Source organism: Ovis aries, chromosome 2 (genome assembly GCF_016772045.2).
Source record: "Ovis aries strain OAR_USU_Benz2616 breed Rambouillet chromosome 2, ARS-UI_Ramb_v3.0, whole genome shotgun sequence".
Classification (NCBI taxonomy): Eukaryota; Metazoa; Chordata; class Mammalia; order Artiodactyla; family Bovidae; genus Ovis; species Ovis aries.
This window is the reverse complement of record NC_056055.1, coordinates 52904585-52920508: the sequence shown is the minus strand read 5'-3', so window position 1 is coordinate 52920508 and position 15924 is coordinate 52904585. Positions and strand designations below refer to the sequence as shown.

Sequence of the window (15924 nt, the reverse complement as noted above, 5' to 3'; positions counted from 1 at the left end):
CTCCGGAAGTTGGTGATGGACGGGGAGGCCTGGCGTGCTGCAATTCATGGGGTCGCAAACAGTCGGACACGACTGAGCGACTGAACTGAACTGAACTGATGTTGGTTGGCAGTGTCATACTGAGAGGTGTCACTGAGAGAGGTCTCCGAAGGAAAGAGTTCCTTGAGGGGCGGGGTTTTGCTAAGGGGTGGGATCTTGAGCTTAGAGGGGCGTCCCTACAAGTGAAGCCTTCTCTTTTGACCGAGAGGGGCATTCGGACTAAATAGTAGAAGGAAGGTGCAGGCTGGGTGGTCACTTGAGGAGGCTCTGGAATCTGACGAGGGAGGCGGGATGGATGAGGAGTCGGGGCCACACTTGGAATGGGCTGACCGAGGGCTCGCTGCAAGTCTCGGGGCATCACCATCCCCTGAGAAGGTAGAAAGTGTCAGGGAGTCCGGAGGTGTAAGGTGTAAAGGTCGAGACCTGGTAAATGGGAAGGCTGGGCCAGGGCGGAGGCTGGGAAGGTAGGTAGGTTGCTGGGCTGCCTCTGATTGTGGCTGGGCCTGACGGATCCATTTTTCAGCCCTGCGGGTCCTTTGAGCCCAGGAATCGTGCGGCTCCCTGAGCCGAGTAGTCAACCGCCAGTGACCTGAGGGAGGGAGAGGAGAAAGGACTCCCAGGGCAGTTAGACGTTTGACCCGCGCGTGCGCACAATCAGCCCTTAATTCCTTTCAGTTATTCAGCTCAGGCCTGACCTCATTTGACCCCGACGCCCCAGACCCACTCGCCTAGGGCATACTAGCTTCAGGTTGCGGGGTGCGCACCTGAGGGGGCGTGGCCGCTGCCCAGAGGCCAGGCTCGAAGGAGTTAATCAGAGGCCCGGCTCAGCCCCGCCCCCGGCAGGCCGCGGAGCCTGAGCCCCAGCGGCGAAGCGGAGCGGCCGCCGCCCGCCCGCCCGCCTCCGCCTGCGGGGAGCCTGCCCGCCTGCCCGCCGGCGCCCGGGAGCGCCACTTCCACCGCCCGGCCCAGGCCCAGGCCCAGGCCCTGCGCAGAGCGGAGCGGAGCAGCGTCCACCCGGGCCCAGCGAGCCGGCGAGGCGGGGGCGGGCCCAGGATCTTCGGCGAATCCTCTATTCTCTAGGGCGGGAGCGGGAGCGGGAACCCGGGCGCCCCTGATCCGTCTGGGCCCGCTCCCATGGCGAGCGCGGCCTGCCCGGGGCCGGGGGACCCTGCCATGTGAGGCAGGCCCCGGCCTGGGGGCCCGGCCATGGCCGGGGAACGGCCCCCACTACGGGGCCCTGGGCCCGGGCCTGGAGAGGCGCCGGGGGAGGGGCCCCCAGGGCCGGGGGCCGCAGGAGGAGGCCCGGGCCGGGGCCGCCCCTCCTCCTACCGGGCTCTCCGCAGCGCCGTGTCCAGCCTGGCACGCGTGGACGATTTCCACTGCGCCGAGAAGATCGGGGCCGGCTTCTTCTCTGAGGTCTACAAGGTAGGACCAGCAGAGAGGGCAGAGGGGCGGGACCGAGCCTCAGACGCGAGGCTGGAACTAGGGGCCTGGACCCTGGCAGTCTTCCCAACCTGCTCGGGACTGGCCATCCGCTACCTCCCGCAGGTTCGGCACCGACAGTCAGGGCAAGTCATGGTGCTGAAAATGAACAGGCTCCCCAGTAACCGGGGAAACACGCTACGAGAGGTGCAGCTGATGAACCGGCTTCGGCACCCCAACATCCTAAGGTGAGCGGGCCCCAGCCGCTTGCTGGGAAGCTTGCTGGGGGGAGGGGAAAGATCCCGCGGGAAAAGTGGGAACTGTGGAGAGGCCGAGGCTCTTAGCCTACCCTGCTATCTTTCCCATCCTCCTCCAGGTTCATGGGGGTCTGCGTGCACCAAGGGCAGCTGCACGCTCTTACAGAGGTGAGGATGGGCCAAGAAGCGGGGGGACCCCCTCACCACCAAGGGGAGAGGGAGTCAGCGGCCCCGAGCATCTGCAGAGGAGTATTGGGAGGCGGCAGGACCCAGGGGAGGCTTCCCAGAACGTCCCTTTAGGCAAACCACAAATAAAAGGCGTCAGCTGGTCCCATCCTTGATACTCTTTAGAAGGGTGCTGTCCAACAACAGATCTTTCTGCAGTGATAAAAATGTTCCGTATCTGTGCGGTCCAAAACCATAGCCACTAGCCACAAGTTGCTGAGGAGCACTGGAAATGTGACTATTGTGACAGGAACTGAATGTTTAATTTTCTTTAAACTTAATAATTTAAATTTAAATAGATGAACATGTATGGGTCCAGACAGCCTTAGGATATGAATGGGGGCGCTAGAGCACAGACTCACCCTATTGACCTATGTGATTCTCCTGAGTGTCCCAGGCTTAAAAGTGGGAGACCTAGAGAGCAGACTGAAACTTTGATATTCGTTCCCCTTCTCCTCCCGTGTCCCAGTATATGAACGGGGGGACCCTGGAACAGCTGCTCAGCTCCCCCGAGCCCCTATCCTGGCCTGTCAGGCTCCACCTGGCTTTGGACATCGCCCGTGGCCTGCGGTACCTGCATGCCAAAGGGGTATTCCACCGAGACCTCACATCCAAGGTAGGCGGGCCAGGTGGGTGGAGGCATGAAAGGGGATTTGAGATTCATTCGATTGTAACTAGCCCATGGATACTGGAAAGTGGATAACAGGCAACATTAGGATGTTGGGGTAGCAAGACACTGGAGTATGGGGGACTGGGATGAGGGGGAGTGCTCTGAGGGACTGTGAACCATTCTGTTTAAACCAAGAGATGGGTGATGCTGCAAGATTGGGGTACATTGGAGAACTGGGAGATCAGAGAAGATGGGGTTATTCTGGAATGACAGGTCTTTGAGGTGCATAGTGGGAGATCAGAGAACAGAAGGTGATGGGTATGTGGGGATGCTATATGTATATGTCAGAACTGTCTGATCCGACGGGAAGACCGAGGCTTCACAGCTGTTGTGGGTGACTTCGGGCTGGCTGAAAAGATTCCTGTGTATAGGTGAGGTGAATGCCCCATCCCCCTAAACCTCCCAGAAGGCCCTTATCTAAGCAAAACCCATAGGCACATTTCCTTTGGGGTGTGGGTGGGGAGTGGGCTGACCTCACCCCCTTTTTTTTGGGAAGGGTGTTTGGATGGGATATTCCTGACCACTCTGCCCCTGCAGGGAAGGGGCAAGGAAGGAGCCATTGGCTGTGGTGGGTTCCCCATACTGGATGGCTCCTGAGGTATTGCGAGGCGAGCTGTATGATGAGAAGGTAAGACATCAACCCTTGAGGTCCCCAAGGCCTTCCAGAGACCCTGGAGATTCTCTTGTAAGGCCCCATCCCAAGTTCCTCAGCAGCTCTGAGAGATACTCAGAAGACCCAAGACCTTACCCCTCTTACCCCCTCTAACACATGGCAACTGTCAAGACTCCCCCGAATTCTGACATATTCTGACATGAAACTGTCAGTGCATCCCGCAGACGTTCTTTCCTACCCCAGGCTGATGTCTTTGCCTTTGGGATTGTCCTCTGTGAGCTCATCGCACGAGTACCTGCAGACCCTGACTACCTACCCCGGACCGAGGTGAGTGATATGCCCAGGTTTAAAAGGACGCACTCCAGACTGTGCAGTTCAGAACCATGGAGGGTTCCCAGAAGGTCAAGGCCCTAACTGGGGGCAGCAGGAAAACTGGAGGAAGGCTGACTCAGAGGCGTCTCATCTTTGTCCCCACAGGACTTTGGGCTGGATGTGCCTGCTTTCAGGGCCCTGGTAGGGGGCGACTGCCCATTGCCTTTCCTGCTCCTGGCCATCCACTGCTGCAGTGTAAGAGCCCCACTCTCCCTGCTGCCCTGCACCCCCGGCCAGCCCAGGCGATGGGAGGAACACTCAGGGACATGCTTTTGGAGCTCTGAGTGAAGCTGCTCTCTCTCCCTATCAGATGGAACCTCGCACTCGCGCTCCCTTCACTGAAATCACCCAGCACCTGGAGTGGATCCTGGAGCAGCTGCCTGAGCCAGCCTCCCTCCCCCGGGTCTCCCTGACACGCGGTCAGGGTAAGTGAGCATGACTGAAGTCCTTTTGCTCCTCTCTTCCTTAGAACTCGGAATCATCTGAGGAGACTGAGTGTTTTATTGAGAAGGCTGGGGGTGGGGGTGCAGTGAGAGGCCCTCTCTAAGCAGATAGTTTTCTAATTCTAGAGCCTGAGGGAGGGGAACAAGGGAAGAGGAGATACAGGAGGCTGGCAGGGATATCCCCCTCTTTCCGGTGCACTCTTTTCTTAGCTCTGGTCCCACCAGCCTCCCAGTCAGTTCATGAGGCCCTCAGGGAACTCTGATGAGTGCTGAGAACAGTGACCACAGACTTCTCTGTCTACAGGATCTGTTCCAAGAGGGGGTCCCTCTGCCACACTCCCCAGGCCAGACCCCCGGCTCTCCCGAAGCCGGTCAGACCTCTTCCTACCCCCATCGCCAGAATCACCCCCCAACTGGGGGGACAATCTGACTCGAGTCAACCCCTTTTCACTACGGGAGGACCTCAGAGGTGGCAAGATCAAGCTCCTGGACACGCCCAGCAAGCCAGTCGCCCCTCTACCCCTTGTACCACCATCGCTACTGCCCTCCACCCAGCTGCCCCTGGTGACCACTCCGGAGACCTTGGGCCAGCCTGGGACACCTGTCCGCCGCTGCCGCTCACTACCGTCATCCCCTGAGCTTCCCCGACGGATGGAGACAGCACTGCCGGGTCCTGGCCCTCCTGCTGTGGGCCCCTCAGCCGAAGAGCAGATGGAGTGTGAGGGCAGCAGCCCTGAGCCGGAACCCCCAAGACCAGCCCCGCAGCTGCCGCTGGCCATGGCCGTGGCCACAGACAACTTCATCAGCACCTGTTCTTCGGCCTCCCAGCCCTGGTCCCCTAGATCAGGACCTCCCCTTAACAACAACCCCCCAGCCGTGGTGGTGAACTCCCCGCAAGGCTGGGCAGGGGAGCCCTGGAACCGGGCCCAGCATAGTCTGCCCCGCGCAGCAGCCCTGGAGCGGACAGAACCCTCGCCGCCCCCTTCAGCTCCCCGGGAGCCTGAGGAGGGGCTGCCCTGCCCCGGCTGCTGCCTCGGCCCCTTCAGCTTTGGCTTCCTGTCCATGTGCCCCCGCCCCGCACCAGCTGTGGCCCGCTACCGCAACCTGAACTGTGAGGCAGGCAGTCTCCTCTGCCACCGAGGGCACCACGCCAAGCCACCCACCCCCAGCCTGCAGCTGCCCGGGGCACGCTCTTAGCAGTGGGGCCTGTGGTCTCTGGCTTCCACCTTGGCCTTCAAGATGCCCTGTGAGGACAGCGAGCACACGCTGGCCCACGCCAGCCCTGGACGGGCTGAGCAGCTCTTGCCCCTGTACAGGGGAGGCTCAACATGGACGCGAGGAACAGAACATTTCCTTTCCAACCCCTGGGCTTGCTCTCCCGTGGGGATCACTGAACCAGACAATGCATTGCTGATACACGAGACTAACACGTGCAAATTATTTAAAAATATTTCAATAAAACTGCCTGGCTGGCTCCGGGCTGCCCCCATCCGCTCAGCCCGTGCGCCCTCCCCACCCATTCTACTATGAGAGGTTTTGGGGCAGGGGAGGGGGCGAAATCTCTTCTAGAAGCTTCTTCCCCGTTCCCTGGGAACAGTCCAGTTTCTGGGACAGGATCTCCAGCAGGCTTGCCTAGAGATGCTGGGCCTGGGTCAGCCCTTGGCAGGGCCCTGTCTGGGCAGAGTGAACACACACTGGAGGAAGGCAGATCTTAGGACCCGCAGGCTACAGGTTAGGGCTGAAGGGCACAGGGTCCTGTTGTTGAGTACCTGGAGGATTAAAGCATCAGTGAGCTCCACGCTTGACTGCCACTGAGAATCCTCATCCAGCTCACCGCACCTCCTCCCCAGCAACCTGGACAGCAGCATCACCAGCCTCCCTTCAGTTCCAGGCCTTCCCTGCCCAACACTCCCTTCCATAAGCAGACCAAGCCCCTGGAGGCTGTGACATGGCTGCCGCCTCCAGAAACAAGTTTTCCCCCTGCCCTCTGTGTGAGACCCTCTGCCCCCAGGCTCCATGCCTCAGTCCCATCCCCCACACTTACCCAGCTCAGTGCAAAGAGTGGTCCCTGACTGGAGACCTGAAAGCTGACATCTCACAGATGAAAGGAGAAAGAAAGGTGACACAGCCCTGTCTTCAGGTCCAGATCCTTCCACTTGATTTCTAGCATGGGACATTTTGAGGAATACCTAAAGGGTAGTGAAGTAGCACAGGGTTAAGCTCTGACCCCTCCTATCCCATCCTCCCTTCTCTTGCCCTGAACAAACCTAACCCAAGTCCTAACACCCTGCCTGCTGTGTGTGGGAGGGTTCAGGGATAGGTGTCTGGACTCCGACCCAAAGAGGCTATAGGACCAAGGGAGGGAGAAAATGCCCAAGTTTTCAAAGATGGAAACTTCAGTTAGGTAACTACCCTGCTTCAAGGTCCCTGGGGTTGGTCCTCAAAGTTACCCCAGTTACTTCCTTTCTCACTTCTCTGGGGCAACTCTGGTGCCCCAAGTGGACTTGACTGAAAAAGTACAACTTCAGTTTGGGTAGCCTTGTTGGCTGTAAAGTTAGAAGACCCAAGGTTCTTCATCAGCTGTAACCCCTAGCTAAATCCTCAACTTATCCCCCTGAGAGAAAGATGATACAGGTCCCAAACTAGTTGTTTTTTTTTGTTTGTTTGTTTGTTTGTTTTTAAGTAAAGCATGTGCCAGGGACTGCTGGGTACTGGGGACAGAATACAGAGCATGCCTGCCCTGAGAGTTATTAATCAAATAGAAGAAATGGACACATGGGCGATTATAACATCCAAAGTTTTGAGAGGATGACCTGGAGGGAGAGTTCATTACCATGTCTTTATGAAAGGATTGTAGAGCATTTTTGTTGCCCCGAAGTCCTAACAAACTTACCAAGTGTATTTTGTATGATCAGACTGCCAGAACGGATTTCTGGGGCCAACCCAGTATTCAGCTGAACCACCTTGTGGCACCACCTTCCGTAAGTTTTTGATATAAATCTGAGAAATTTGAAGGGAGATTAAGAGACCAGAGGTGTGTGAGGAGTGCTGGGAAATATTGGAATGAGGGAGAGAGGGGGTGTCAAGAGGAGAGGAAGGAAATACTAGAGAGGCTAATGAGCTTCAGCAAGAGGACTGTACCCAACCTTGGTGCATGACATCGCCTCATTGGTGACCATCCCCGCACCCTTCAGGTGCCACCCTGCAGATACAAGCTGACCCCTCATTACACATGCATGCATGCATACCCACACGCACATGCTGGGTAAGAATTTCTGCCAGCCTGTAAAGAGTCATTCTGTGGACGGTTCTTGTCACAAGGAGCCATTCCCTACAATCCAGTGCGCCAGGTATGGAACCTGTCTGCCTGGGAGACCATGAGAGTCAAAGAACCTGTTGAGCAGCCCAGAACTGACCAGAAAGCTGGGATGAGAAACAGGTTAAAGTAAGGATGGCTTGTAAATTTCAACTCTCATGCCAGCCCTAATCAGTAGGTAGGGCCTCCTGGAGCTCTGTGCTGAGAGGCTGCACAGTGCCATCCCTGACTCAATGACGTATGTCCCTTTGCCCAACAGTACCCACTACAGTCTTTGAATAGGGGTTTGCTTACTGCATATGGATGAGAACTGTTGCTGGTTTTGGCCAAATAAGAAGACAGAGATTTACAGTGGCTTTGGCTTTCCGTCCAAGTTCTCTTAGTAACTGAGATGTAAAAGCAACTCCTCTCATTCTGTATCCATCCCAGGGGACAGCAGGAATCTAAAAGCAGAAAGAGAATGACAGCACTGCACTGTCCAGACCCCGGAGGGGGATCGCAACGCTCAGCAACCCGGTTGCTAACAATATTCCCTGGAGTGGAACCTCAGTGCCTTCACTGGTCTGGTCCTTAAACTTTGTACTCTTTTTCTCTTCGACTACCCTGGAAATGCCATACCTGTGCATACTTAGTGAGAGCCTTTAACATTCAACAATTTTACTCCTTAAAACCTGGGAGGTTTGGATTTCCCTGGTGGCACAGTGGATAAGAATCTGCCTGCCAGTGCAGGGAACGTGGGTTCAATCCCTGGTCTGGGAAGATTCTGCATGCCACAGAACAACTAAGTCCATGCCCTAGAGCCCACAAGCCCTGAGCCCACAACTACTGAGCCCACGTGCTGCAACTACTGAGGCCTGAGAATACCTAGAGTCCATGCCCCGCAACAAGAGAAGACACCGCAATGAGAAGCTTATGCAATGAAGAGTAGTCCCTGGTCACTGCAACTAGAGAAAGCCCACACAGCAATGTAGACCCAGCACAGCCAGAAACCAATCAATCAATTTTTTTTTCAATCTGGGAGGCTTATTTGAAAAGGGCTGGTGGTACTATCCCCAATTTCTGAACAATTGCAGTCTACCCCTCATTTTGGTTAACTTTACCTGGGTCCCCAGTAAAGAAGTGATCAACGGACCTCCCATTCATCTCATTGTCTCATTAGCTCCCTAACGCTTTCCCCAGCGCATATTCAAAACTTGCCCTCATTCCTCAAGCTGCTAGCCACTAGCTTCCCCTCCAGTCTTCCACAAGTTGACAACCTTGCTTTGTTGAAGTTGTCAGACACTTGACGTGTGAACTCTCTCCATTTTCCTCCCCTCCATCTCAAAATTTGTCTCTTTTCTCTCCTCCTGACTATTGGTCAGAAATAAACCTCCCTCTTTCTTTAATATCCGACACCCCAGTCTGTGCTCCTGATCCCAATCCACCTCTCTCTGCTGCTTTGCCCCATCCATCCTACCTCCCCAAAAATCATTCCTTCCCCTCCAATTCCCTCTCTTCTGGCCGTATTTTCTCATCCCCACCCAGCTACTCCCTTGAGTTACTGTCCTACAGGAACTTAAAGGAACATAGAAGTCAGTGTGGCCAAATGAACAAGGGTGAAGGGATGAGCGGCACACTGAAAGGTAGGTAGGGGCAGTGGGGACCAGACTGAGAATTTTTTATTTTTAGATTATGAGGCATTTTGTTCTCTGGCTGTATCCCAAGTGCCTGGGCACAGTGCTGGACACAGAGTATGTATTCCATAACTTTTGATGTAATTAATTAACTGACATGATCTTAACTGGAATGACATGATCAGATTTTTGTTTTTAAAGGATCACCCTGGCTGCAGCATTAAAAGTGGATTTGGAGGAGGGATGTTTAGAGAAAACATTCAGCAAGCTGTTGCAGGTATCCTTGCAAGAGATGAGGATGGACAAAAATGCAAATGGATACACAGAACTGGTGGTGGAAAACAGAGGAAATTCCTCTCTGGCAGAGTAGGGCCATCTGCTGAGAGTGAGAGAGAGGGTAGTGGAGTACAGAGAGCTAGTAGTGTGGGGTCCCACCAGACGTTGAGACTAGAGTTTTGTGGCACCAAGCAGAATGACTGCACAGCTTGTCACCCCTGGGTGCAGGCGTGTGTGTTCATCCAGAGTTGAGATATTGCCAACCAGATATACCAGGACACTGGAACCAAGGAGTGAGTTGGGTGGCTGAAGTAAGGGGACAGGTCCTCAAATCAAGATGGGTAGAGAAAGAAGTGAAGACAGGTGATGGCTGATGAGAAGGGAGGAAACAGGGGAGCCAACAGGTAGAAGGCCTCTGTAAGATTGAAGAAGTGTGGGGGCCCGTTGTGGTCACAGTGAAGATCTGAACCGTCCTTTCAGTGGAAGTGTGGTTTGGGATGCTGAGGTCTAGGTTCAGCTGTGGGAATGGGAGATGGCAGTGGGGGTGGGCAGTATTGGCATGAAAGTGAGGCTTGTAGAGAATGAGAAGGTTAAAGAAACCAGGGCTGCAGGTGTCTGTACATAATCACTTTGTTTAAAGCTTTGGGAGAGTATCCAGATGCCCATGACCTAGACAGAGCCTAACCTCTAGACAACCAGTCCACAAGCAGTCCCCTCCTCTCAGGCAGGAGACCCTCCCTCAACCTCACCCTACTTTGGCAGACCTTCTGTGTGTCCCCCTCCTTCAACCCCACATACTGCTGCACTCCTCCTTTCAAAAGGGATGAGCAATTCCACCCTAGTTCACTGCCCTCCAAGCTCTCTGAGAGAACCTCAGCTGCCTTGCCCCAACTCCAGACTGTACCACAGTTCAGTTCAGTTCAGTCGCTCAGTCGTGTCTAACTCTTTGCGACCCCATGAATCGCAGCACACCAGGCCTCCCTGTCCATCATCAACTCCCAGAGTTCACTCAGACTCACTTCCATCGAGTCCGTGATGCCATCCAGCCATCTCATCCTCGGTCGTCCCCTTCTCCTCCTGCCCCCAGTCCCTCCCAAAATCAGAGTCTTTTCCAATGAGTCAACTCTTCGCATGAGGTGGCCAAAGTACTGGAGTTTCAGCTTTAGCATCATTCCTTCCAAAGAAATCCCAGGGCTGATCTCCTTCAGAATGGACTGGTTGGATCTCCTTGCAGTCCATGGGACTCTCAAGAGTCTTCTCCAACACCACAGTTCAAAAGCATCAATTCTTCGGCGCTCAGCCTTCTTCACAGTCCAACTCTCACATCCATACATGACCACAGGAAAAACCATACCCTTGACTAGATGGACCTTAGTCGGCAAAGTAATGTCTCTGCTTTTGAATATGCTATCTAGGTTGCTCATAACTTTTCTTCCAAGGAGTAGGCGTCTTTTAATTTCATGGCTGCAGTCACCATCTGCAGCGATTTTGGAGCCCAAAAAAATAAAGTCTGACACTGTTTCCACTGTTTCCCCATCTATTTCCACTGTTTCCCCATCTATTTCCATGAAGTGATGGGACCGGATGCCATGATTTTCGTTTTCTGATTGTTGAGCTTTAAGCCAACTTTTTCACTCTCCTCTTTCACTTTCATCAAGAGGCTTTTTAGCTCCTCTTCACTTTCTGCCATAAGGGTGGTGTCATCTGCATATTTGAGGTGATTGATATTTCTCCCGGCAATCTTGATTCCAGCTTGTGTTTCTTCCAGTCCAGCATTTCTCATGATGTACTCTGCATATAAGTTAAATAAGCAGGGTGACAATATACAGCCTTGATGTACTCCTTTTCCTGTTTGGAACCAGGCTGTTGTTCCATGTCCAGTTCTAACTATTGCTTCCTGACCTGCACACAGATTTTTCAAGAGGCAGGTCAGGTGGTCTGGTATTCCCATCTCTTTCAGAATTTTCCACAGTTTATTGTGATCCACACAGTCAAAGGCTTTGGCATAGTCAATAAAGCAGAAATAGATGTTTTTCTGGAACTCTCTTGCTTTTTCGATGATCCAGTGGATGTTGGCAATTTGATCTCTGGTTCCTCTGCCTTTTCTAAAACCAGCTTGGGGAAGCTCAGCTATAGCAAGAATTAAGTAAAGCTATAGGTCCTCTCTCGGAGAAGGCAATGGCAACCCACTCCAGTACTCTTGCCTGGAAAATCCCATGGATGGAGGAGCCTGGTAGGCTGCAGTCCATGGGGTCGCAGAGTCAGACATGACTGAGCAACTTCACTTTCACTTTTCACTTTCACGCACTGGAGAAGGAAATGGCAACCCACTCCAGTGTTCTTGCCTGGAGAATCCCAGGGATGGGGGAGCCTGGTGGGTTGCCATCTATGTGGTCTCACAGAGTTGGACACGACTGAAGTGACCTAGCAGCATAGGTCCTCTCTATAGAAAAACGTGAACAATCAATTTCACATCCAAATTCAGGGAGTTTCCAGATCCTTGACACTGATATGCCCCGAGCCCTGAGATGAGCCAGATGAGCCCTGAGCTTGCTGCTCTGTATCATTTGCGCTGCTGGCTGCCAACATCTTCTCCCCAAGAGGACCCCACCTTAGAGCTGGGTGAAAGTGAAAGTTGCTCAGTCGTGTCCGACTCTTTGCCACCCCATGGACTATACAGTCCATGGAATTCTCCAGGCCAGAATACTGGAGTGGGTAGCCTTTCCCTTCTCCAGGAGACCTTCCCAACCCAGGGATCAAACCCTAAATCCAGTAGGTGGCTAGACCCTTCCCCCTGCTGGCCAAGGATGCACAACTCGCGTCCATGTCAGCCAGCACTCTGGTTCACCACCCCTTTCCTGAACAACCCAGTGGTGCTCCAGTAGATAGACAGACCGACCCCTCGCTTCAATCCATCCCTCATGGCAGGCCCTCCCATCTCTCCTTTCCCAGAGCAGATACCTGGGGAGGAGCACCTGAAGAAAGACTGTAGTCTTTCCCGCATACTGTTCAGCCTCTGCTCCAAGTTCATCATCTCTGTCTCCTTATTTCTCAAGGCCTCTTTCGTCTTCTCTCCGTCGGACTGGCAAACCTGCAACTGCTGTCTGGTAGCCTGGCCAGCCTTCTGTTCCACCTGTAGTGTTTCCTGACTCTGGGCCAGCTTCATCCTGGATCCCTGCAAATCCTCTTCCCTCTGCCCCAGCTGGGTTATCTTCTGGCTCAGCTGCTGTCTCAGGCTGCTGTTGGTGGCTTCCAGAACCCTGTTCATTTGCTGGAGCTGCCGAGACACTTGCAAATCTGTTTGGCCATAAAGAGAGATTCAGGACATCATCAGCCATGCCCTGGTAACCCGAGGCTTCAGCGTCAGTCCCTTTTCTGCTTCTTGCAAGTTTGCCCTAACAGGCTGGAATGGAATATAAAATCTGACCACCTAAAGCTTCAGGGGGCACTGGGTTAGGTCAGGACAATCTAGGAAGTCACTGCGCTCTGAAAACAGACCTGGCTAGAAACCAGCCCAAGGCTGAGGCTGTGGTGGTAGTGACTCCCGCCCTGCTGAGGAAGGGCAGCTGTTGGGGAGAGTGGGGGAGAACATTGTTCCAGGTAAGTGGAAAACTAGGGGCAGCCATACTCACAGCGCACTCCCAGGCAGGTGGCAGCCACCCCGCACAGCAGGCAGATGAGGAGCAGGCCCAGAACCAGGTACCGCATGCAGGCTGCATGGCCTTAGGGAGACAGCGGGTTGGGGGGCGGGGGTGCAGTGAGCCCCACGAAAATTGATAGACCGAGGGGTGGGGTGTGGAGATTCGCGGGAAAGAGCATCCCGCGAAGGACGTGGAACGCTAGCTGGGCAGCGGGAGGCGCGCGCGGGGCTGGGAGCATCGGGTACTCACACCAGAGAATCCGCCCGGCAGCTGGTGACGTCACGGGGCTCCAGGCAGCAGTTGGCTGCTCCGACTGGGCCCCTGCGGAAGGGAGAGACTCCTGTGAAGGTGGGAAAGCCCAGGAAATGCCCTCTTCTTCCCACTCCTACCCCCTCCACCGCGCCGAGACTCCAGTCTGTCCTAAGGTGCCCTCAGCCGCCGCTCGGGGCCACCCTTAGCGCTCTCCGGAGCTCCTCATCTCCCCAGGGGCTCCCGTGCCCCTCGTGGGTCTTACCTTATCCTTTCCCCGGGGACCCTCTGTAACCCTTCAGGGTCTGGCTTGATCTTTCCCTCTGGGGCCACTCATCTGCCTGCCAAAATCCTCTCCCCAGAAGTGCTCTCCCTTCCTCCTCCTTTCCTCTCTTCTCTTCTCTCCCCTCCCCCTAGGGACTCCCATTTCTCACTGGAGCTCTGCACCCCAACAGGGCTGCCCTGATTCCTCCATAGAGCCCTCACTCCCCACTGGAAGCTTTATTCTTCCTTGGCTCCCGTGATTGGTCCTCATTCTCTTCCTGAGAACCCCCATCCTTTCTCCAAGGATACTGTCCTCCCAAGAATGCTGTGGACTCCCCCAACTCAAAACACAGCCCCTCACAAACACGCATCCCCCAGGCTCCCCAGACCTGCTTTATCCCGTAATCCAGAGGAAGCCAAGCTCGAGGGTCCTCCTGTGCCTGGGGGCACATTCTCATAGGTGAGTTCGCCATCTTCATCAGCCTCTGGGTCTGGAGAGGAGAGGAAAGGTGGGATCAGGATGGGGGTCTGTGGGGTGGGAGTGGGATCTCGAAGGAGGATGGAGCTGCAGAATCAAGGAGCCGCTGCAGCTGCCCTTACCGTGTCCTAGCCGGCTGGAGTTGCTCTTCTTCAGGGGAGCCTTCACAAACCGCAGGTCCGCATAGGTGATGGCCTCAGCCATGGTCCTGGGCACCTCTGCTCCCACTGGTCCCCCTCCTCGTCCACCGGCCCCTCGGGGCTACCCTGCCGCTCTCCCCTCTGCCCCCTCCCCTCAACCCCTTCAAACGATGAGGCTCTGGGTTACCTCTGTGACTGACGGCTTCACGCCTTGCCCTGTGACTTCCAGTCACAAAAGAGGAAGATGTGAACCCGTTTCAGATAGATGGGCTCAGTGAAGCAAATGGCATCCCTGAGCCCTGGGCAGAGGGGCAGGGGAGGGGAGACTGACGCCCAAAGCAGGGGGTCAGGGCTGAGGGGGTCAGAGAGCCAGTACTCCGGCCTGGCCTTGCATCTTGCCTGTGCCCCTTCTTCTTGCATCCCAGACCCGCCTTGACAGTGCTGGGCTCCAACAACCCACCCTGGTCACCTGATTTGCCCCACACTCCTTTCGTGGCTGCCCAGTCCCTGGGCTTTCTACGTGCATTCAGAGCTCTGTTATGCTCAACTGACCGCAGAGGGTCTCCTAATCACTGCTCCAGGCTGGGGCTCTACCCTCCCATCAGATTGGGGGGTCCTAGTCTGGAACCCTGGCTCTCCCTCATCCTGGGATTCCCAGCAGATCTGAGTTCCTGCAGGAGACCCCAGTTCGATTCCAGAGTTGGGAAGATCCACTGGCGAAGGGATATGTTACCCACTTCAGTATTCTTGGACCTCCCTCATGGTTCAACTGGTTAAAAATCTGTTTGCAATGAGGGAGACCTGGGTTCGATCCCTGGGTTGGGAAGATTCCCCTGGAGAAGGGAAAGGCTACCTACTCCAGTATTCTGGCCTGGAGAATTCCATGGACTGTATAGTCCATGGGGTCACAAAGAGTCAGACACGACTGAGCAACTTTCACTTTCACTGAGTTCCCAGAATGGGGTTCCCTTACTTGGTGGGCATTTTCTCTCCATCAGTTTGAGGGGCTTCAGGGTGGTCCTGGCTCCCTTTCTGCTGTCGTCCTACAGAGCTGCCAGGAATCCCCCACTTGGGGAAATTTTCACTCCAAGCCCTTCCTGAAGATGTGGCAGCCCTTTGGAGGATGCAGAGGATCTGGGACCAAACTGCCTCTCCTGTGTAAACACCCTCCAGACTCTTACTCCATAGTCTTTCTCTGGCCTCCTCCACCTTTGGTGCCCTACTAGTCTCCCTTGTGGCCCATCAGCCCCTTCCTTGTCCCATCCTACTTGGCAGCCTATGTGACCCTTGTGTTCTGATATCAGCTAGATGGAGCAAGCTGAGTCCAGGAGGCAGAAGCTCTGGGACAAGCAGGGCTAGGGGTGAGGGCAAGGGACACCCCTGTGTGTGTGTCCACACCACTGACTGTTCATGCATCTTGTTGGGAGTCAAGGAACAGACGGACAAAGGACTTCATAGGGATGAAGATGGACTGCAGCTTCTCAGAGGGAGAATGGCTGGGTTCTGAGCGGGAAGACTTTGGACCAACCAAGGTTTTACTATCTTCTTAGTTGCGTACTGGCATCTCTCTTATTTTCCTAGTAGAATCTTCCTTTAAAAATCCCTGCAGGAATTTCCCAGTGGTCCAGTGGTTGAGGAGGCTTCCCAGATGGTGTTAGTGGTAAAGAACTCACCTGCCAATGCAGGAGAGGTAAGAGACTCAGGTTCGATCCCTGAGTCGGGAAACTTGGAGAAGGAAATGGCAACCCACTCCAGTGTTCTTGCCTGGAGAATCCCATGGACAGAGGAGCCTGGTAGGCTACAGTCCATGGGGTCACAAAGAGTCGGACATGACTGAGGTGACTTAGCACCCACACCAGTGGTTAGAGCTCCATACTCTCACTGCCAAGAGCCCAATTTCAGTCCC

General features: G+C 54.8%; 3 protein-coding genes across 6 annotated transcripts in view; 2 read left to right on the top strand and 1 right to left on the bottom strand.

Moving 5' to 3' along the window:
• Positions 1-894: 894 nt before the first annotated feature.
• On the top strand, positions 895-5530 carry TESK1 (testis associated actin remodelling kinase 1). The gene is made up of 10 exons (XM_027964442.3): positions 895-1464; positions 1588-1709; positions 1838-1886; positions 2413-2559; positions 2902-2984; positions 3151-3241; positions 3470-3553; positions 3704-3793; positions 3909-4023; positions 4346-5530. The coding sequence occupies exons 1-10, from the start codon at positions 1246-1248 to the stop codon at positions 5236-5238; spliced, it is 1893 nt and encodes a 630-aa protein (XP_027820243.2). The 5' UTR covers positions 895-1245; the 3' UTR covers positions 5239-5530.
• On the bottom strand, positions 5479-14258 carry CD72 (CD72 molecule). Of its 3 annotated transcripts, none has more exons than XM_027964443.3 (9): positions 14001-14258; positions 13790-13891; positions 13137-13208; positions 12879-12968; positions 12208-12543; positions 7652-7800; positions 6935-7041; positions 6086-6230; positions 5479-5810 (listed from the first exon to the last, which is right to left on the bottom strand). In XM_027964443.3, exons 1-8 carry the CDS (start codon positions 14080-14082, stop codon positions 6137-6139), a joined length of 1032 nt encoding a protein of 343 aa, XP_027820244.2. In that variant the 5' UTR covers positions 14083-14258; the 3' UTR covers positions 5479-5810; positions 6086-6136. The 3 variants fall into 3 exon arrangements, with proteins under 3 accessions (XP_027820244.2, XP_060265243.1, XP_060265244.1); XM_060409260.1 differs by having other exon boundaries at positions 6935-7051; positions 7653-7800; XM_060409261.1 differs by lacking the exon at positions 5479-5810 and having other exon boundaries at positions 6129-7051; positions 7653-7800.
• Positions 13181-15924, top strand: part of CCDC107 (coiled-coil domain containing 107) — a 31160-nt gene continuing 28416 nt past the window's right edge. For both annotated transcript variants that reach the window (XM_060409267.1, XM_042243279.2), the window contains exon 1: positions 13181-13860. The gene's annotated coding sequence lies outside the window, so the exon portion shown is untranslated. The remainder of the gene's footprint in view (positions 13861-15924) is intronic.

What these genes read in the sequence shown, in the direction of transcription:
- TESK1 (XM_027964442.3), top strand. Translation starts at nt 1,246, where the DNA reads ATGGCCGGGGAACGGCCCCCACTACGGGGCCCTGGGCCCGGGCCTGGA. An exon ending in GAAAAGATTCCTGTGTATAG is followed by an intron (nt 2,985 to 3,150) that starts GTGAGGTGAATG and finishes CTGCCCCTGCAG; the next exon opens with GGAAGGGGCAAGGAAGGAGC. An exon ending in GCGAGCTGTATGATGAGAAG is followed by an intron (nt 3,242 to 3,469) that starts GTAAGACATCAA and finishes TTCCTACCCCAG; the next exon opens with GCTGATGTCTTTGCCTTTGG.
- CD72 (XM_060409260.1), bottom strand. Translation starts at nt 14,082, where the DNA reads ATGGCTGAGGCCATCACCTATGCGGACCTGCGGTTTGTGAAGGCTCCC. An exon ending in TGGATTACGGGATAAAGCAG is followed by an intron (nt 13,209 to 13,789) that starts GTCTGGGGAGCC and finishes TCCCTTCCGCAG; the next exon opens with GGGCCCAGTCGGAGCAGCCA. An exon ending in GATCATACAAAATACACTTG is followed by an intron (nt 6,231 to 6,934) that starts GTAAGTTTGTTA and finishes ACTACCCTTTAG; the next exon opens with GTATTCCTCAAAATGTCCCA.